A 22,440-nucleotide genomic window follows, 5' to 3' on the forward strand; every position below is an offset into this window, starting at 1 on the left:
CCAGCCTCCAGGACTCTGATGAATAAATTTCTGTGGTTTTAGCCATCCAGCTGATGGTGTTTTGCTACAGTGGCCTAAGCAGGCTAAGACTATGGATACACAGTTTGTTTTCCCATCCTCTTGTTGGACATTTCCCATTTTGGGCTATCACAAACGAAGATGCTGTGAACATTCATACACAAGTTTTTATGTAGACATGTGCTTTCATTTTTATCGGGTCTAGGAATGGACTGGCTGGATTATGTGTTTCACTTTTTAAAAAGCTGCCAGATGATTTTCTGAAGGGATTATACCATTTTGCTTTCGGACTATTGGCGTATGAGAATTCTGGTTCTTCCACGTCAGTCTTTGCTCTTACTTAGGTGGTCCATCCAAAGGTAGACCTGGATGGCCTGCTGGGACATGGCCAGGAGAGGCATGGAAAGGAAAGAAATCAGCCGTGTCACTGTGGAACCCTCTGCCATATTTGTTATGTTCTCGAATGAGAATTTTTTATGCTTACATGAATTTACTTTCCATAAAAATATAGAATGACTTAATATCTTTGTCCCTTATATTTGTCCTTCTTTTATTGCTGTTTGTTTTTGTTTTGTCTTGTTTTGTTTACTTGCAGACCTCCTGGGTTAATCCCAGAGTTTCTGGGCTATGGGATATTAGAGGGAGCCTGGGTTTTAGTGTCAGACACACCTGGGTTTGAATTTGGACTTTATTGCTTAGCTGTGTGTGGCAAGTCATGTAGCCTGACTCTCAGTTTTCTCATCTGTTTCTAAAAAGTGTAGGGAGGTTGACATTATCCAGCTTGTGTGGTTGTTATAAGGCTCAAATATAATGCATTTGAAAGCATCTTCGTTGAGCATGTTGGAAACTGTATTCATTTCCCAAGATATATGTGTAATTAGAAGTTCCATTTTCTATTTGACCTTCTACTCACTGAGTAGGAGAGGAATTGAAGTTTTAATGGGTGCCACCAATTAGCGGGAGGCCGTGAGGAGATGGCGAAATACAGTGGCATTGCCAGGACTTGGTGTAACCTTGCCATATTTAATAACATCCAAGCCTTCCTTTGGCCATTGTATTGTGAATATATTTCACATGCCTGTTTATGTGCTTACACAAAGAAAATTCCTTCCTGAGTGTGATTCCTTTAAGCAGTCCATTTGGGAACCCCCAGCTTCCACGCTACTTAGGGGATGTTTTTAAGGAGGAGAAAAGGAACATACCGTGGCTCTGGGACGGATGTTTCTCAGGCCTCTGGGATCCCAGCCAGCGTACGCGTCTGCCTCTCTATGCTTGGGCTTCAGTGTTTGAGCGCAGGCCTTTTGGCCTGCGGAATCCTTTGTCCAGCTGGCTGAGGTGCGTTGAGTGCTTGGGGCCTTCCCTCCCATGGAGAAGTGGGAAGTTATTCTTTGATGGCTGGGCCAGACTGCTCATCTGATGTTACTGGAGTTTGAAAGGTTGTCCTGGTAGTCAAGTGGTTGGCATTAGTGTGGCCGGGATAGGCTGGGGTGGGAACTGCAAGGGGAGGGGATGGTCCCAGTGAGGCGGGAAATGTGGGTGTCAGTAGGCACTGGATTTGTTTTGCCAGGTGAGGGTGTCTGGGGGGCTTCTCTCCCCTGCCCGACCGCTGGGTTCCAAGTGTCCTGCAGCGTTTCTCCTTAGAGCCGGCTGGCTTTCTTGGCATCATTCAGTCTAGTTGCTAGGAAGCCGAATAAGGCAAATGCAACTTCCTTTTGACTTACTCACATTGAACCATCTGCTTATTCCTTCTCATGGCCTTCAAACTTGGCTAGGATCATTGAGAAGAGGGTCGAGTGGAGCATCTGTGCTCCTGATCCTTTTTGGAAAAGGAAAGCTTTCTAATAACTCTTTAACCCTCTCGGTCCAAATTCATAATAGTTAAATCTTGTTTAGCCCCTTGTTTCTTTCAGCTAACAATTGGGAACAGGCATTTTCTTCTTAGGTTTTGCCCCTTATTTTTGTCTTAGATTTAGATTTATGTTATTTGTTAACCACATGACTTTTAAATGAGGGGGACAGTGTCGACGTGTGTCAAATGCGTTTGGTATGTAAACATAACAGTGGTCTTAATAGAGGACCTTTAGTACTTAGAATTGATGCACACAAATCATTTAAGCATGTTCTTTCATAAGCACCATTGTGGAATTAGTGCCAGATACATTAAAGGTGGCAGATAATTCATGAAAATTTATGGTGATGTTGGTGGGAACATCTACCAAAGAGAATCTTAAAAAAAAAAAAAAAAAAAAACCCACAGAGATTTTTTTTTTAATTACCAAACACCACCAACATTACATTCTTACTTTTTTGTTGTTGTTTTTTTTTGTTTTTAGTTTTAATTCAGTTCACTGGGGCAAATCACATTCATTATGTTGAAGCCCCTTTCTGCTGGTAAATTTATAATGGTCTTGTGACAGAACTGTGCCTTCAGTGGTCCACTCTGGAAAAGCAGTTGTGCAAACAAACTAGACAAAAATAGAAATAAGCATTACAAACTAGAATAGAGGCTCTGGGGAAAAAAAAAAAAGTCTTGAGGAAAGCATTGTTTGAGTTTTTGAAATCCAGTTTAACTGAAGATTTAATCACCTCTGAGTGTACCAGGACTGTGGAAACTAATGTGTGGGCTATGGGAAATAATTTCTTCTTAAGTGTAATTTTGTCTTTGTTGGTTTTTTAGCAGCAAGCCGTATAAACCTTTGCTGCCGACTTCTTATTCTCCCCAAGAGGGCTACTTAGAGGAGGGTGAAGACATGCTAAGGTAAAGTTTTATTGTTGTGGCTCAATTTGCTAAAAGCTTTAGTAGTAATTTAGATGTGTTCTTACTGTGCAGACTTATGTGTTTGTTAAAATTGATGCTATTAATATTTGCTTTTTGGGAAGTCCCTCAGGTCAGCTTGATCATATTAAGCCATTCTGCTTTAACTTCTCCCTCTCCATAGTCGTTTGGACTCTAGTAACTAAAATAGACCTGCAGGCTGATGGGACTCGGGCACCTGAGCCACTCAGGGGAGCCCCATTTGGGTGACTGGCTGACCCTCCACTCCCTTCTTCCACACCGCCCCACCTTTTTTGTGCTACCATCTAACCGTGCTCCGAATATGGAAATTTACTTTATTATGAGATGAATCAGTATTCTCGTATAATATAAAGTCACATAAAAATGGCTTATCCCCCCCCCCCCCCCCCCAAGGAATAGATAAACAGATGTAAAAGTGTTTGATAGTAAAAAGTGAAAATCCCTTTCAGAACCCTCCCCGGCTTTTTCCCCCTTATTTTTAACCTGAAATGGCTCACAGTGCTATATTGTTCCGGAGTTTGTTTCTTTCACATAACAGTATGTGAGGGAGGATTATTCATCCTCGTTGTTTTTGACCACTGTGTAGTATTCCAAAGTATGTAAACCAGTTTTGAAGGTGGTCTTACTTAGTTTCCTGTGTCTTTTATATTCAGCTGTGGATTCTCTAAGTAACTAAGTAGGTAAATCAACATGGCACTTCAGGATTTTCGCTTTGGAGCTACCTCTGTAGTTTTGGTAAAAGCAGTTTTCCTTGAACTGTATTTGAATTGATTTTTATATGTATGAACCTTGACAGGGCCTCTCTCTTGCCTGCATTAAAGATGAGATTTGTGTCAGATTAGATTAATAATTCAAAATTGAAAAATGCCTTCCTCGACTGCGGAAGCGCTTGGAAGTGTAGAATTCAGGAGTGACTATTAATGGGGGTCAGTCTCTCTCAGGTAACATTTCCTGACAGTGAGGCTCAGAATACTTGCACTGGTAGGTGATCTTTGGAAGGACTGGTTTTCTTAGCTCTGGTGTGAAGGAAACCTGACAGGAGAAATGGGTGATAGTAGCTCACATCTATTGAGGGCCTGCTCTGCATCAGACACTGTTCTAAGGGATTTACCTGCATTAACTCATTTAATCTTCATAGCAGTGCTTCCAGGTAGGTTCTAATAGCCCCATTTTACAGGTGGGGAAACTGAGACATGATGGTGTTAAGTAACGCGTTCAAGCTTACCCAATTAGTAAGTGACAGCACTGAGACTCCTACCTAGGCAGTTGCAAATTTCAACATCATACTGCTTTTCCTGGATGGCCACGTACCAGCTTCTGGGGCACTCCCCAACCCCGTCTAATTACTTAGCGTGGCGGTGGGCGGTTTACATACCACTTCGTTAAAAGAAAGTGTATGAAGTTTGAGGGAAAGCCAGCAAGAACACACCCTAGCAAGGGTTGGAGAAAGCAGGCAGCTTAAGAAATGGCCTCTGGAGTCAATGGTTAGTGTTTGTCAGAGATAGTACACAAAGATAAAGCCTGCTTGAGGGGAGGAAACATTCTTGTCTAGCTCAGGATTCTCAAGCAGTAGGAGAGGCATGGATTCAAGCAAAAGCTTTGCCTCTAAAAGTCTGGAGCTACGTCTCTGCTGTGTCAGGAAATTGGATGTGGACAAGAACCTGAATGAAAATCGTACAGGGGCAGAGCAAAGGGATTGACGTTTGCTGGCAGCTTGCTGAATAGTCATGGTTCGACTGAGCGTGTTCCATGGCTGCTTTGCCATGCGGCATGATGCCCCTGGTGAGAAAGGAACTAATTGCTGCCTGCCGAGGTGGTTCTCTCCCTGGCAGGACATTCCTTGTGGACAGACACATTGGTGTCTGGATACTGGAGAGCCGCAGTAAAAATGCCTGATTTAGGGTGTAGAGTGCACCGAATTCCCCCTTTCTTCTGTTAAATCACAGCAAAGGGGACTACTTTAGATGGCTAATAGATTACCCAGCATCTGTGCACTATTTTGCATGCCTTTAGCATGGGAAAATAGCTTGCTCACAGGAGCCATAGACTGTTTAGGAGTAAAGTGAGCAGATCTTGTTGACTCATTTTTTTACCCATATCCAATGAAGACCTTCAGAGATAAGCACCTCAAAGGATACACACATCTGGTAAAATGATCTCTTCTCCTTTAAAATAAACACCTTGAAGTCTAAGTCTGTCTCTTTTCTGTATAGGTCTGACTTGACAAAGATCGGTGGCTCCATATAGTACTTTTCATCATAACAGGCAAGAGGAAGTGAATGGGAGGGAGCAGAAAAATCCCAGAAACTCACAGTGTTCTAAAATGAGCACAGATTATTGAGTGACTTTTTACCTCTGTGTAGACACAGCCTTTATTTTGGTGCATATGGATTGTGCTAGGTGGCCTGGTATTTATTTTTTTTGGCTTTTGGGGACACACTCATAGAGGGAAACTACGTTTGCACAAACTATTCTATTTTCATTCATCCAATAGCATTAAAGAATTATGGCAGAATGTGGCTGATTATTCAAAAAGGAATGAAGAGAACCATGAGCGATACCAGTCCACTCAGTTAGGTAAGAGTCTTGCTGAGAAGCTACTTCTCTTTTCCTCATCTGTTCCTTCTAGAGGGGTTGCCATTCACTTCCACTTTTGTAAAAAACCCTGAGAACCTTCAGTGATTGCCTTTGCCCTTGCGAAAACATGAATATGTCAATATTTTTTAGGGGATGCCAGCGGCAGGAACACATGGAAAGAAGAGCTTTTCCAGCACTTTTATCAAGTGGTTCAGAAAGCCCGTGATCAAGAGAGGCCTTCAGATTGCGTTATTGTTTCTATCAACAATGAACAGAGGTGTGTATTTATTTCTTTTTATCCTGTCGAATGAGAATGTGTACAAATGGAATTATTAAGGGGGCGCCTGGGTGGCGCAGTCGGTTAAGCGTCCGACTTCAGCCAGGTCACGATCTCGCGGTCCGTGAGTTCGAGCTCCGCGTCGGGCTCTGGGCTGATGGCTCAGAGCCTGGAGCCTGTTTCCAATTCTGTGTCTCCCTCTCTCTCTGCCCCTCCCCCGTTCATGCTCTGTCTCTCTCTGTCCCAAAAATAAACGTTGAAAAAAAAAATTTAAAAAAACAAAACAAAACAAAAAAAAAACAAATGGAATTATTAAGTAGTCAGCCTTACAATACATAAGTCACTGAGAGTTGAAAGACTTTCAAAATGTCGCTAGAACACTGCTCTATGAATTACAAGAATGTGCTGCTGGGTTTACCAAACTGGTGACAGAGGCATCTGGATGGGGAGGTTTCTGACAATGACTGTCTTACTCAGTTTTCTGTATTGCTTGACTTTTCTATAATGAGTATCTATCAATTTTATAATCAGGAAAAAAAAACAAAAACAAAAAAACCAAGGCTATTTTCAGGGCTGGGTCCCGTGTGCCAGGCGCTATTCTAGGCTCTGGGGATACTTTAATGAACATAACAGACAAACGTTTGCCTTGGGGCACAGACAGTCTAGTGTAGGATGCCACAAATTGGCCTCACTGAAATTTCAGACAAGGGTTCCTCATTTCTTAGCTGCTTGTTGAATTCCTTTCAACCTGCATCCTTGCTGTTTTTCCTTCAATGTGGGATGCCTTATCCTTCTTCTCCACCTGAAACTCATGCAGGCCAACTAACACTTGTTACTTGTGTAGGCCACCTAATACCTGTAACTCAGGCAGCCCACTTAAGCGCAGTTGTGGCCTGGTCACCTGCTCTCTTGGCTCTCTCCAGCTTGTCCTTTGGGTCCGTGTAGTGCCCTGACCTTGTGCACCATTGGCTGGCACTTGAAGGCAGACAGGGGACTTAGTGTGTGATGATAATTGTGTCTCTGGATTATGTCGGGTTTCGTAGTGCTTGGCAAGGAGCATGTAGACAAATGATTGGTTGGAAGCATACACACTTAACTCCAGGCTAGGTACTGAGTGAGTGAAACTGCACACCCCAGACATGATAACTAATCATTCCTGACCAGGAGACCAGGCATGCACAAAACATAACTCAGCATAAGGCAGCATTGGTTTTCTTTATGAGAAAATTGGCAATCTTAAAATAACTCAGAATTCTTGCTTATTCTGTGATATCTGCTTTACAGAAATCTAACTTATTTGTAGATATAGCATCTTTACTGGTGAAGTTTGTGAAAGCAAACTTACAGCTTCATCTCGTTTGGAGGGTATTTGGGTTGGATCTTGAGGGACAGCATCCTGGAAGAAGTGAGGTCAGTCATAGCATGGGGAGGGTGGGAGACGCCAGTTCCTTTTACATTAGAAAATTATAGGATTTCCCTTTAATAATTGAAAGACAACCAGACATGCCCTGGATTAAGCTGATCATCTGGTAATTCAAACCAGTTTTGAACAAGAGGCAGTAAGAGCTCAGCATGCACAGTAGCTTGGTTTTCCCTCAACATTTAGCAACTGTGGTACAATAGTTTGGATCAGCCAGGGAAACTGCGTTAATCTTTGACTAAATCAGTTTTCTCGGAACTTGTAGCAAGCGTCATGTCTGACCTGTAGCGCCTTGTACCGTTTTCAGAATTGTGGGCTCCAGCGCCGTTCGACTCCCGAACCCGGATGCCCTTGCTGCTCTCCCGTCTTCAGAGCCAGGCCTGCTGGGTGTTGATTGGAGTGCGGCACCGTGTGGTGGAGAGGAGTCCTCGAGATTGCTTTTCTTTTCCCCCTCCATCTGGGGTGGTATTCAGAAACCGCTCCTCCGCCCGGCATTCTGCAGTTCTGGCAGCTAGCCATGGATTAGGACCCTCAGTGGGTGCAGCTTAGGGACTCCTCGGCCGCACGCAGGCTGCATCTGCCAGGGAGTCCGAGAACTAGGCCACACTGCCTGCTCTGTTGTCACTCTGATGTTAGAAAGATTTGCAGTGATATATTGGTTGGCTAAATTCATTCTTTTATACTCCAAAACAGTAATTAATTTTCAAACGATACCCTCCAGCATGAGTTATTGTTGTGATAGTTTTAACTCATAGGCTCTCACTCTGTAAATATGAACCATGTCTTGTTTTTTTTGTTTTCCTCTTGAATTTACTTTCTACAATCATTTATACTCTCCTAAATCGCCTGGAAAGCATTTTTTCCTGCCATCATTTTAATTGTTTTTTAATTTTTTAAAGTTTATTTATTTTCAGAAAGACAGAGACAGTGTGAGGAGGGGAGGGGTAGTGAGAAAGGCAGAGGGAGAGAGGAAGAGGGAGAGGGAGAGGGAGAGAGAGAAGCCCAAGCAGGCTCCACACTATCAGTGCAGAACCCGATGTGGGGCTTGAACTCATGAACCATGACATGACCTGAGCTGAAATCAAGAGTCAGACGCTTAACCGACTGAGCCACCCGGGAGCCCCTCATTTTAATTTTTAATTCACAGAACATGCATTTAATGTGTACCTGTTCTATGTAAAACTCTGTGCTAAAGCACAGTGAGGAACATACAGATAATTAAGTGGCAATTCCTCTTTTCTACCTCATGCAGCCTAATAAGATAAAACGTGCTTAAATAACAAGTGGAAGATGGGGTATGTTAAGAGTTGTTCCTGCTTTAAGCAGAGGATACGTAAGAGGAGGAGTATACTACCATTGCAGGGTCGTTGGTTTCAGGGATTAGTGTCATTTGCGGTTTCTAAGTTTTCATTCAGGTTTCTTTCTCTTTTTTTTTAGTCTTTAAATTTTTATTAATTTTGATTTTTTTAGAGAGAGAGAGAGCACTCAACCAAGCGCACAAGCTGTGGGGAGGGGCAGAGGGAGAGAGAGAGAATCCCAAGCAGGCTCCACACTCAACCAGGGGTCTGACGCAGGGCTCAGTCTCACTCCTGTGAGATCATGACCTGAGCAGAAATTAAGAGTCAGGTGTTCAACCGACTGAGCCACCCAGGCACCCCTCTATTCAGGTTTCTGAGCAAGTATTGGGCACAAGGGAAGCATAAACCTGAAGGAGAGGTCTGGGGTAGATTCTTTATGACTTGAAGACTGAGGCTGAGAAAATGGGAGATGAGATGACTCTGGGGTTTGATCCCAGGTTGGTTATGGGATGGTTGATATTAACTGAGATGGTTAACTCCAGCATTATCCATTTATTCTCTCTTTTTTTTTCTTTGCCATGCATTTATTTGTTGTATACATGCATTTATTTGTTTGTTTATTTGCTTATTTATTTAAGTAAACTCTACCCCCAATGTGGGGCTCAAACCTCATGATCAAGTGTCACATATTCCACCATCTGAGCCAGCCAGGCACCCCTCATCTGTTTACTCTTCAGCAAGGAGTTGTCTCAGTGGTAGTGATCTTAAGAAATACTGGTCTGTCCCAGGAACTAATTGTAAATGAGCATTCTGTTATTTTTCTGAAGATAATAGTCTTATCTCTTCTTTACAATAAATCCTAAATTTTCTTTCATGTACTTTAAATTGAAATGACTTCATCAAATAACTCTGGAACGATTCCATTTTGAAAAATGCTGACCACATTTGTGGTGTGTATGCAGTGTATCATGTCATACAAAAACACGACTTTGACATACTTAGCTTTCTTTATAAAATTCTGTACATAGTCAACCATCTGAGGACACCACATTTTCGGAAAGGAAAGTTTCCTTTGGGTAGAGTTGCCTCCAGTTCTCTTAACTGATCCCATCAGACAGATAATGTACTATTGGTTGTTTTCAGTGTGCCTAAGAATGAAAACAAGTTGTACAGCATGCATGATTTTTGAAAAACTACAGCATCTTTCACTTCACTTATCCAAGTTCAGTAAAAATATAGTATCTTACACTTCACTTACTTAAATTTGTCATCAAAATATCTATGGAACACCTGCTTGGTGACGTATTTTTTTTTTTCCCTTTTGTTTGATTGAAAATAACCTACCTGTTTCTTGTGTGTGTGACGTTTTGTTTGTTTTTAAGGGCCTACGCAACAGGCATAGGTCATCAGTTGCAGGATCATGGCCTTATGGTGGAAATGATTCACCTCTCCTCGGAATCGAGTCTTACGCGAGCACTCCAGGAAGTTAAAGATGATGGGTCCCCGTTTTGCATTCTTGTCGAACAGTCTAATGTAGAACTTTCCTCTTGCACCGTTATTATACTTGATGAGTCTATCAAAAGTAAGTTAAGCTTAATCTAGAACTATCACTTAAAATAGATCCTGCTTTAAAAATATAATAGTTTTTCTTTGTATGCTGGTACACTTTGAAGGTTCACATTTGTCGGTAACTAAACTGGATCTAGTTGAGGAAAAAGTGACTTGAATAGGTATCACAAAATACTCTCCTGTGTATCAGAGGTGATTGAAACTTAAATCATCTTCATTGCTCCTTACTTGTCAGGATATATTGTGCAAATATTGTGTAAAAAGTCAATTCTCTCTCTCTTTTTTTAATGTTTATTTATTTTGAGAGAGAGAGCGCGCGAGCAGGTGAGGGACAGAGGGAGAGGGGGAATCCCAAAGCAATGGGGCTCAAGCCCATGAACCGTGAGATCATGACCTAAGCTGAAATTAAGATTCAGACGTTTAACCTACTGAGCCACCCAGGCACCCCCACAAGTCAGTTGTCTTCCGTAAAACTTTTTGACCAAATCTTACCACCGTCTTTTCTATGCTCAATGGTAAGTCTAAAAGATGTTATGTTTATCGTCCTGTGCATTCTCTTAGACTACTTTTCTGCTGATTCTGCCTTTCCTGTGATATCTCAAACATTTCTTTATTCTTAGGCTCATGAGAGTGCACAAAAATGAACTCTCTTTTCCTCCCTAAAACACATAGACTTAGGCAGATGCACGCATCCTAGACCACCCTCACCTTTCCCTCCTGGTCAGAGCTGCTGCTCCCAGAGAGGCATCTGCCTTGTGAAGGGCCCCTTGGCAGCTTCTCTGGAGTCAGATCCAGACGAGCCTAGGTGCTCTAGTCCTCGTCTTTCTAGAAGCTCTTGGCACCATTCTGTGCAGTCCACACTCACTTACTGAGTTCCTCATGTGTGCTAGGCACTGTCAACCCTGCTTCCTTCCTGTGCCCAGGTGAGCAGCAGCCGGGCAGGCTTCTCCCATCCCAGCTGTGTCCCCATAGCAGCGTAGGGTTTTCACTGCTAAGTCAGGAGACCTTTCTCCTCGGCAGAGACCTAGTGGAGTATGGGAGCTGGATTTATATCCTGCCTGTGACTTTGGAGCCTTCAGAGAAGTCGGTGTCAGATTGGTGTCCTAAAATCCAGCTGTAATGTTGAGTCTGAAAAAACAACAGTGAGGAATACTCGGCTTCCCATAGTTTTGAGGCTGCTAGGACGTCTTTTTTTCTGACCATTCCATTTACTTTTATGCTGTGTTGCAACCCACACCCACCTAGCCAGCTCTTGCAGAATACTGTTCCCACTATGGTTTTTTTAAACATAGAAAATGTCTAATTTATGTTAAACAAATAATAAGACTAAACCACACTTAGGTTCGGAAAATTACGAATCCCCATCTCCGAGGGGTGGGAGTGGGGAACGGCTTGATCTGAATAGGTTGTGTAGAGGACTAATCACATGTGTTATGTTCATGCAAGATGGTTTAGGAAATCCTCACTAAAGTAAGTAGGTTGAATCATTGGTCGGATACGAAAACACTTTTACAAAGCTAGCACTACTTAAAAAGCATGTGATCTATTTTTACCATGTTACACATTCAGAGAAGGGTTTCTTTCCCCATGTCCACAATAGTATTAATAGGTTCATATTTCATTTCCTATCCATGGATTTAATTATTGAACTCAGATGATATGTAAAAAGAACACTCTGTTTTCTCTTATAAGCTACATCTGTTTTAGCAAAATTAGTCTTTGCTGGCCTCTCTTTCACATTGCTTTAGAGCTGACAGTTTGTTTTATACCTCACGTGTAGCCGTTATTCAGAAGCCCTTGGAGCTGCTCCTGTGCCGAGACAAACATTTAAGACAGACAATGAAACTTTAGCACGTGAAGGCAAATATGTATTCATATCTCGTCCTAAATGTAACCTTCATAAACACTGCTTAGGATTTAGCCAAATACCATAATCTCCATTGTAGCTCTGTAGTGCCCCTTGGGCCCTAAATTTTTCAGAAGTTGGTGATACGTGGCAAGACAGGGTGGGGCCTTCCATCTAAAATTAAACTTTGAAGAAGTCGTATTCTCCATAGGTAAACCTAGGAGAGATCAGAAAACACCTATGCATTGACTGTAGCCATTAAAAGCCATTCCTGGTATCTAGAACTTATTTTATATGTGATATATATGTGACCTGACCTGGAAAGGCTTTTAACATGATTTAAGATCCCATGGGCCTGAGCCAGACTGCAGAACCACATAGACGATGGTGAGTTTCTCCCCAGGCTACAGTGGCAGAGCCTAGAAGCCCTGCACCGCAGGTCTGTCTGTGTCTGTCTGTCTGCCTTTTATCAAAGTGTTACATACACAGAGTTAAAAGATAAACACTAAAAGGTTTGCAGTGAAAACCAGCAGCCCCATTTCACACTTGCTCTCCTCTCTAAAGGCTCTGTTCTCTGCTTCTACTTGTTTCTTCTGTGGATCACACTCCTCTCAAGTCATCCACCCTGATCACTGAAACCAAATCAGACACCTTCACTTCTAGGATTTTTTTGCCCTTAAACCTTCCTAGTAGCCAGCAGTGGTTGAAGTTACATCCTGTCTTTTTTTTTAGATTTGCTTAGCGTTATGAATTCCCATTGATACACATGGCACCTGTTTGCTCTCTCTTTCCTTCTGTCTGTCTCTCTCTCTCTCATCAGCGTAGCATGAAGCTGTCCAATTGTGAAAAGAGGGTTTGTGTGGAAATGGTAAACCAAGCGACACATGTTATAATTTTGAAATAGAATGTAATGTTTGATTTTGAAATCTGACCAGGCACCTGCTGCCGAGGGTCCCAGACCGTCGGATCGATAGGCAACCACATCGTACTGAAAGCTGACACAGTTTAGACGACATGTAGTTGGATTAACGTTATTTTCTGATTTTAAACGAAATCAGGGCAGCCATTTGATGTAAAGCCGGCTCTTTCTTGTCCTCAGTACATCGTCATATGCCTCTGGAAGATGCCCTGGTGCTGGTAGCTAAAGAATACAGGAGATATTTCTCTAAACGGGAGCAGCAGGAACATGCTGGAATTGCTCTGCGGGCTGGAGATCTCCTGGACGACTTCTTGGCTCGGGAGCACCTTCCCAGCTACTCTGTCCCTTTGGGCATTCAGCACCTTGTCTTCCTGTTGACTGAGGGAAAGCATTTGCGTGGGAATGAGTTAAACCTGCTCATTGACTACCTGAAGACCAGGAAAGGGCAACTGAAAGGTATTTGGCATTGTCTCTCCCCCTTCCCCATTTTAAACCCCAGAAAATCCTTTTCTGCAAATTGCTATGTGAAAAAAACTAGGAACTTTTTAATTTAATTGAGAGAATATACCTCTGTAACATAAAGGTGTCTGATATGAACTTGTTCCGCATAGGAATTACACTATGTTAATGTTTAACTTTTACAGGCTAACATGCTTTTTCTCAAGCTAAATTTCCTTTTGTATCAGATTTTTAATATATAAATAGGATGACCTCTATATAGGTGGACATGTGGGAAATAATTCTCTTCTCTGTTGGTTTACTTTTGTGATTCGAAGTTTCAGCTTGTTAACTGAGACATTTGTAGGTTATTATTAAGTGTATGGTAAACACGAAGAAGCAGTTCCTAATCTTGAAGATTGTAAAGTGCATTTCAGTTATGAGCCAAACTCCTTAAAATGGGGACTTTTTAGTTGTTGTTTTTAAAATTTTTTTTTAATGTTTATTTATTTTTGAGAGAGAGACAGAGTATGAGTGAGGGAGGGGCAGGGAGAGAGAGAGACATATAAGCAGGCTCCAGACTCTGAACTGTCGGCACAGAGCCTGACGTGGGGCTCAAACTGACAAACTGTGAAATCATGACCTAAGCCAAAGTCGGACACCCAACCAATTGAGCCAACCAGGTGCCCCCAGTTTACTTGTTTTGAGTTAAGTACGAGAAGAAGATAATAACCACGTGTCCCCTGTGGGAAAACACAGCTGAGGTTCTAGGACCATGTTAAAACTTTAAAGAAATCCTTCGTCTTATAAAATTCACAATGTATTTTACTTTTGTACATTTTTTATTGTGCTTTCTCAGGGGTGGGGGGGCTCATAAACTTATAACACAATAGGTTTTTTTTTTTCCCCTGGGTGCCTATGTAATTGATTAATTGATTGACAGAAGCATATTAATGTTCTGTTACTTTCAGGTGTACACATAGTGATTTGATATTTGTATATATTGTCTAAGGATCACAGTGAGTCTAGTTAACATCCTGCTTCTCTTTGATCGTAGAAACCTCTCAATCAGGGCAAGCGAAGGTCTTCCTTAAATTCCCGGAGTGTTCTTTGTGTAGCTTGCTAGCCTCTGTAGCAGACTTCTGGTGACCACTTGTTTTCTTCATTTTTCCAGGCTTTGAGACGCCCAAGTCTTTGGCTGGCAGTGATCATCCCTCATTTCAAGGCAGGAATACCCCAGTGGTGGGCAAGCCGCCTCCACTTCTTCCAACCCCTGGAAAGGGATCCTTCTCAGGCCCTCATCCCCCCTTTCCTGCCAGGCCCCCGTTGTTAGGGGACAGACCAGGAGGGGCCCTCCTTTCACTACCAGGTCAGTGCATCCCTCTAGGAATAAGAGATAGCAGTAGCTCTGCTGCCTTTCCAGGCATCGCCCTGTGAGCGCAGGACAGCTTAGAGCCATTGCCATGTTTGTTGTCATAGTCTGAGTGTTAAGATTTCAGAGGCCTGGGGGAGACACCTGGGGCTTCAGTGGATGCAATTCCTCTTGAATGAGTTGCCGAAGTTCAAGTTTTAACACAGGGAGCTCTCTTGTCAGGGTTGGTGGCCACATTTAGAATGGCTTACACGCAGTTCTCTTAAGAAGCACTCTGAATTCCATAGTGTTTTCGAGGCTTTTCTGAGCCCTTGGTGCTAAATAGTATCTGACATCTGCCTAAAATGAGGTTGTATTACTGTGGACTTTTTCCATCGTAAGTGACAGGGACCTAACTCAGTTAGCTTCAAACAAGGAGACCTGACTGGCTTTCATAACCGAAAAGCCCCACAGTTGACTAACTTCTGGCCGAACTGGATCCTGCTGCTCAAGCACGTTCATCAGACGTGCATCTCTTCCTCTGGGAGGACACGGGGTGTGGGACTAGCCACTTGGGGTACAGACTTCCAGTCAAGCCCAGTGTCTGGCCCTGGCTCCTGGGGCCCCGAGTGTCTGAGCCTTTCCTGTTTCTTGAAGATAAAGAGTTTTAACTCCTCTGCAGGCACCTGGGATGCAGCTACCTCTAATTAGTCACTTCCTTCTCTGTTCCTCATGTTTGGATGCTTTTGTCTCCTCTCGTGTTCTCCTTGTGTGTTAGCAGTGGCAGCAGGGAAAGAATGGATGAAAGTCTGCCATGTTAAAGACAAAGTTGGCAGAGAAGTCTGTGGAACGGTGGCTTTTCTCTTGGGCCTCGAATAAAACTTGGACCTGGGATGCATTTGGGCATGAGTCAAATATTGCTTTGGTCTTTTATGTGAGCAGGGATTATTTTAGCCCCAGATTTTTCTTACAAGCATAGTATTATTCCACCTTGAGTATTATTATGGCTCAGAATAGAGGGAATGTGCCCTCTTGCTTTGGTAGCGGTACTCATGTACATCTGTTACTGGCAAAGTCAGTCTCTGTTGAAGATCCACAGCCCCTAGGGATGAATATTTCTGTGCACCCCTCCCTTTCTGACCTGGCAACCTTCAGGATGATTGAGAGTATAGTTTTAGGTGTTCTTCATTCCTGACACAGCCTGGGCTTTCTTGCTGTCCTGTGTTTGTTCCTTCTTTCCTTCTGCTACTCTCACCATGCCTCCCTGTGCCTCGGCCAGCCCCTGGTCCACCTCTGGGCATTCTTACCACCTGGCTCCTGTGAGAAGCGAGTGAATTAAGAGAAGGAAGGGCTTAGGAGGAGATCTTTTGCTCTGAATTGCTTCTCATCCTTGCCAGAAGTTTCAAAACAAAATTCTTTCAGACCCTCAGAAATGGTTTGGTGTGAACTGTGGAAAAAAAAGCCCTGTTTGACAGGGTGAGGACTGGGCAAGGCAGACCAACTGCCCAAGAGAGAAGAGACAGGGTGCTAGACCATATGTTAGATCCCTGTGACTGTGTCCGGGCCAGTGTTCTGGGCGGATGGATGTTCGATCCTCAGGAACAGAGTGCTTCAGGTACGTTATAGATCTGCCTTTATGACCTGTGAACCTCACTGCTTCGGATGTTTGAGAAAATATATTCCAAGTGTCAAAACAGAACATTTGAAACTAAACCCACTTGTGAAAAGGTGAGGGTAGAGGACCAGGATGTCAAGACACGCGTGGACTAGACTACGGGTTTGCAAACTTCTTTCTTTATTTTTTTTTAAATGTTTTTATTTATTTTTGAGACAGAGAGAGACAGAGCATGAGCAGGGGAGGGGCAGAGAGAGAGGGAGACACAGAATCCGAAGCAGGTTCCAGGCTCTGAGCTGTCAGCACAGAGCCCGATGTGGGACTTGAACTCATGGACTGTGAGATCACGACCTGAGCTGAAGTCGGTCGCTTAACCGACTGAGCCACCCAGGCGCCCCTGGTTTGCAAACATCTTAAAGGGCCAGATAGAAATAGGTTATTTTTAGTGTTATAGGTTATATTTAGTGCAGGCCAAGAAGCAAAAATCAAGGATATTATGTACATACTTATATAACCATTTAAAAATGAGAAAACTATCTCAGCTCACAGTTTTTACCAAAACATACAGCAGGCTGGATTTGACCCCCAGACACTAGTTTGCTGACCCCTGCACAACCACTGAGGCACAGTCTGGTCCCAGAGAGGACTTGGTAGAGCTCGGAGGAGCTGAGGTTTGTGTGTGTGGCAGGTGCTCCATCCTCCGGCCCTTTCTAATGATTAAGGAAAAGTCCCTGTGGGAAGAGCAGCTGGAACCAGGTTCACCCTGTACCTTCCTGTTTATATTTTGGTGTCTGTGCTCTGCAGGATTGGTCAACCCCAAAGGTCTGTTTGTCCCTCCCCTGCTTCCAGCAGCCCCCTCCAGGAGACCTGTTCCTTTGCGATGCCCCCATCCCAAGCGTGCGAAGCGCCCACTACTTGGGGAGAAACCAGGCCTTCTAGCACCACCGCCAGGTGAGTAGGCAGGTGAGCTGTGAGTTGCATGCTGGGGTCATGCTGTCCGGTGGGAACTTTCTGCGACAGAGGAAGTGTTCTACAGCCGTGTGGCCACATGTGGCTATTAAAGTGTGGCTGGTAAGACTGAGGAACTGAATTTTTAATTTTGTTTGATTTTAATTAATTTAAATGACTGTAGTCATGTATAATTACATAGTAGTCACATGCGGCTAGTGGCTACTGTAATGGTCAGAATAGTTCTAGGCTATTGGACATGTCAAGAGGCAAAAGAGTGTCACTAAATTCCTGCTAGAAACTAATGCCTGTCTCAGTCTCTACGCTTAAGACTTGCTCTGTGGTTAAGAAAGGAGATTACCTGGGGTGCCTGGGTGGTTCAGTCGGTTGAGCGTCCGACTCTGGCTCAGGTCATGGTCTCGTGGTCTGTGAGTTCGAGCCCCGCGTCGGGCTCTGTGCTGACGGCTCAGAGCCTGGAGCCTGTTTCTGATTCTGTGTCTCCGTCTCTCTATGCCCCTCCCCCGCTCATGTTCCACCTCTCTCTCTCTCTCTCTCTCTCTCTCTCTCTCTCTCTGTCAAAAATAAATAAACATTAAGAAAGGAGATTACTAAGGGTCAGAGAGGTGTTAATGGGACACCAGCACTACTAGAAACTGTCCTTGACTATGACTATTCAGAAGGATTACAAGAAGCTGGCAAAGGGAGTATCTTCTAATGAGGTTGAGTGTCGTGTAATTGTGCGCCTGAGTATCCCTGACATCGTTCAGAGGTGTGCGCTTTGTTTCTGCTTGGCTCAAGGAGACGCACAGCCTCTCTGCTGCCTGGCAGAAGGACAGGAACCTGACCGGTCATATTTAAGGTACTGACTGATTGATACCCAGCCCAGAGGCTGCATGGGAAGAACGGCTTTTTCTCTGTCTTCCTTCTCAGTGCAGGCCTGGCCAGCTCTTCTCTGATGCTGCCTTCCCTCCTGTATGGCTGGGAGACATGAGGCCAGAGGCCCTCAAGTTGCCCCCAACCCCACTAAGGCCCAAAGGTGGTGGTAAGAGCTGAGATGCACTCTGGCTTAGGTGGAAGGCAGCCAAGGAGGCATTTTGCTGACTTCATTTCTAGTCATTCAGGCTTATCAAGCCTAAGTAAAGGCGCTGCCCAGAGTTCCTCTTAGTTCACTGTTATGTTTGAGTTCTCTCCTGAGATTTGGTGCTGAAGCCCCAGGTCTTAGGAAAACAAGCCTTTGTCCCTCTTTGTTCTTTATAAAAGAGACATTTTTCTTTCCCCCCCCTTTTTTTTAAGTTTATTTATTTATTTTGAGAGAGAGACAGCATGAGCAGGGGAGGGGCAGAGAGGAGGAGAGACAGAATCCCAAGAAGGCTCCCTGCTGCCAGTGCAGAGCCCGACACGGGGCTCGAACTCACAGACTGATATCATGACCTGAGCCAAGATCAAGAGTCAGATGCTTAACCAACTGAGCCACCCAGGTGCCCTGCAAGAAACATTTTTCTTGAAACGTACTGCCATTTAAAAAATTTTTTTTCACATTTGTTTTTAAGAGAGAGAGAGCAGAAGCAGGGGAAGGGCAGAGAGAGAGGGAGACACAGAATCTAAAGCAGGCTCCAGGCTCTCAGCTGTCAGCACAGATCCCAGTGCAGGGCTCCAACTCACGAACCATGAGATCGTGACCTGAGCCGAAGGTGGACTCTCAACCGACTGAGCCACCCAGCGCCCCTGCCATTTTAAAGTTTTAATCCTTGGGTCACCTGGCTGTTTCAGTTGATAGAGCATGGGACTCTTGAACTCAGGGTTGTGAGTTTGAGCCCCACGTTGGGGGTAGAGTATACTTAAAAAAAAATAAGTTTCAGTCCTCTGTGTTTTAGTCAAACATGGCTCTGCAAGATATACATTGGTGTGGTTGTGGTATAAAGGATAGATCTTTATAAAATGGTGGCAAGACATGGAATAGACATAGGTCAGTGATTCCCACCCTTCTGGGAACCCAGACAATCTGTCTAATTCTGAAGTTCCTCATCTGACAGACCACATTTAGGGAAATTTCGAGAATTTTCTTTACCCCTAAGATGGCCCTCTTTGGCTTCTGAAGGCCGGCTCATCCCCAAATTCCAGGACTAATAGTTAGAGAAAACATTTTTTTAATGTATATATTTTTTAATGCTTATTTATTTGAGAGCGAGCAGGGGAGGGGCAGAGAGAGGTGGGGGGTGGGGGACAGAGAATCCAAAGCAGGCTGCACGCTGACAGCAGAGAGCCGGATGCGGGGGCTTGAACTCATGAACTGTGAAATTATGACCTGAGCTGAAGTCAGCTGCTTTAACCGACTGAGCCACCCAGGTGCCCTGGAGAAAAAGTTTATAAAAAAACAAAAAGGAAAACAGGAAGCATGCCATTGCAAGGTATAACCGTAATAGTTACCATGTATTGAATTCCTGTTGTGTCCCAGGCGTTGAGGTAATTTCATTTAGTCTTCAAGTAACCTTGTGGGCTAATAGTGAGATTATCTGTTTTCTACATGAGTCACCCAAGGCTCAGAGGGTGATTAGCCTGGATGAGGTCACATAGTGGTACGTGATGGAGTGGCGACTGCACACCAGCCGTGAAGCTCCACACTCTGTGTTCTCACTCACCACACGATCCAAAAGGTCGTAGACTTTTGCTTGGATTTCAACCACATCCTTCTAGTCACAGTGTAAGGGCTGCAGAGATTTTGAGGAAAGAGTGGCTGTGGTCAATGCGGGCAGCCTTGGCGGAAGTCAGGTATTAGGGTACCTGAAAGGGAGAGGCACCCAGGTCTCCTGCTGATCGAGAGGGACCTTTGGGTGAAGTGTTTATAACAGCACAGGTGGGGATGGGACTAGGTGTCTTCTAGCCCTTTGTAAGATGAGGGCTAGCACCAGGTGCCAGGATTAAATGAGATAATATGAATGAACAGCTTTTTTTTTTTTTTAATGTTTATTTATTTTTTAAGGTGGGGGAAGGGCAGAGAGAGGGAGACAGAATAGGAAGTAGGCTGCAGGCTCTGAGCTGTCAGCACAGAGCCTGACACGGGGCTTAAACTCATGAATTGGGAGGTCATAACCTGAGCAAAAGTTGGATGCTTAACTGACTGAGCCACCCAGGCGCCCCTAATGAACAGCTTTTAAGACGCCCCAAGAATTACACATATGTCTGTCTGCTGGGGCTGCAGCTAGGTCAGACTCTTCCTGCAGAGGTGGGTGTGGCTGGAAGGCGTCAGTCACCTGGGGGCTCTGCAGACCAGGAAGAGGGACACATACTGATGCTGTCATGTCCCTCCTCTTTATAGATCTCCAGTCAGTGCTGCTCAGGCAGGCAGCTCAATCCACGTCTTTGCTGAACTAAGGAAAGCTCCCTGGGGCTAGGAAAACAAGGTGGCTGCGGCCCAGATGGCAGCTTCGCCCTCCTTGGAGGACCGGGTCCCTGTCTGATCCTGGTGTCCAGGCAGTGGGTGCGAACGTGTTTCCCTTCTGTCTAGTACACGGTCCCTGGCAACGTGTTTCATGTTTGGAGGTTCTTTGTTCCAAACTGGAGGTTTGTGGAAGATCATTGTTACAGATACTGGATCTCAAAGTTGTTTGATTATATACATATTAAAATATAATAAAAACTTCTAGCTTTTACATACTGGTTGCCACTTTTTAAGGACTTGTTATTTTGGAATAATTTTAGATTTACAGAAAATTCCCGAAGACAGTACAGTGAGTTCCCTTTATCCAGTTTCCCCTAATGTTAACATCTTATATAACCATGGTACCTTTACTGGGAAATTTGCATTAGTACAATAATGTTAACTGTATTATAGACTTTTGTTTTAGCAGCTTTTCAGCTAATGTCATTTTTCTGTTTCAGGAACTATTTTGGGTACCACATTGCATTTATACTCCTTTAACTTTATTATGTTCCAGTTTTTTTTTAATGAAAATTTAAATGTATAGAAAATTTGAATGACGAGTACAATGAACACCCATATACTCTGTATCAAGAATTGTTCACATTCTGCCATTTCTTAAGTTGTGCATATGTCTGTGTAAATAAATTTTTTTTCTCAACCATGAAAGTAAGTTGCAGAGTTCATGACACCCTACCTTTAAATACTTAAGCCTGTAGCATACATCTCTAAAACTGGGAATGTTCTCCTATATAATTATGATAAAGTTTCACACCTTAAAAATTAATAATTCTATAATATCTAATATCTGGTTTCCTGATTTGAATTTTCTCGTTTGTCCCCCAGAAGCTTTTATGACTTTTTTTTTTTTTTTAAGATTTTATTTTACCCAATGTGGGGCTGAAACCTATAACCCTGAGATAAAGAGTTGTACACTCCATTGACTGAGCCAGCCAGGCACCCCTTTCGTGGCCTTTTTTAAAAGCCAGGATTTAATTGGTTTGTATATTGCATTTTTTTAAATAATCTGCCCCCAATTTTATTTATTTTTTTTTTTGAAGTTTACTTTTTGAGAGAGAGATAGAGAGCGCAAGTGGGGCGGGTCAGAGAGAAAGGGGGACAGAGGATCCAAAGCAGGCTCCACACTGACAGAGAGCCTGATGCAGTGCTTGAACTCACAAACTGTGAGATCATGACCTGAGCTGAAGTCAGACACCTAAATGAGCCACCCAAGCACCCCTCTCTCCGCCTTTTTAAAAATTAAGCAAGCTTTATGCCCAATGTGGGGCTTGAACTCATGATTCCAAGAGTCTCCTGCTTTATCGACTGCCCATCCAGGCGCCGCATTTCGTTTTTATTTTATTTTAGTTTTTATTTTTGAGAGAGACTACATGAGCTGTGGGGGGTGGGGAGGGGGAAGCAGGGCACAGAGAGAGGGAGAGAGAGAATCTGAAGCAGGCTCCATCCTCAGCGCACAGCCTGATACCAGGACTTGATCCCTGAGATCATGACCTGAGCCAAATTCAAGAATCATGGGATGCTTAACTGATTGAGCCACCCAGGCGCCTCCTGCATTTGGTTTTTATGTGTGCTTAGTTTATTTTAATCTAGAATACCCCCCCCCCCCCCCCCCCCCGCCGCCTCCAGTGATACTGACTTTGAATCTAAGCCACTTACCTTTTTCTGCATTTGTCTGATTGTTTCTTCAGGGCATCATGTAACTGTTCTTCTATTCCTTATATTTTCTGTATGCTAGAAGTTTGGTCTAGAGGCTTGATTAGATTCAAGTCCTATATTTTGGCAAGCATATTTCACAGATGGTGCTAATTCCTATTGCATTGCATCAGAAGGCACGTAACAGTTGTCCTGCTGGGAATGCTGCTGTGCTTGGTCCCTTAAGGTGAGGTGGTTACTGCCTTGGAGCAGGTAGGTTTCTCCCTTGAGGCTTG

At 43.7% G+C, this 22,440-nt stretch overlaps 1 protein-coding gene across 10 annotated transcripts in view; it reads left to right on the forward strand.

The window, feature by feature from the left end:
• Positions 1 to 22,440, forward strand: part of LOC147573482 (uncharacterized) — an 86,929-nt gene that overhangs the window by 56,308 nt on the left and 8,181 nt on the right. For 4 of the 10 annotated variants that reach the window (XM_086689488.1, XM_086689493.1, XM_086689490.1 and 1 more), the window contains exons 3-9: positions 2,696 to 2,776; positions 5,310 to 5,392; positions 5,543 to 5,669; positions 9,770 to 9,969; positions 12,902 to 13,177; positions 14,334 to 14,528; positions 16,930 to 17,080. In XM_086689488.1, coding sequence (XP_086545614.1) covers positions 2,696 to 2,776; positions 5,310 to 5,392; positions 5,543 to 5,669; positions 9,770 to 9,969; positions 12,902 to 13,177; positions 14,334 to 14,528; positions 16,930 to 17,080 — 1,113 coding nt within the window. Of the gene's footprint in view, positions 1 to 2,695; positions 2,777 to 5,309; positions 5,393 to 5,542; positions 5,670 to 9,769; positions 9,970 to 12,901; positions 13,178 to 14,333; positions 14,529 to 15,932; positions 16,126 to 16,929; positions 17,081 to 20,389; positions 21,161 to 22,440 lie in introns of those variants that run through there. The other 6 variants (XM_086689489.1, XM_086689496.1, XM_086689494.1 and 3 more) reach the window with 3 other exon arrangements.

Source organism: Puma concolor, chromosome E2 (assembly GCF_028749965.1).
Source record: "Puma concolor isolate L17-30 chromosome E2, mPumCon1.1.hap2, whole genome shotgun sequence".
NCBI classification, from domain to species: Eukaryota; Metazoa; Chordata; class Mammalia; order Carnivora; family Felidae; genus Puma; species Puma concolor.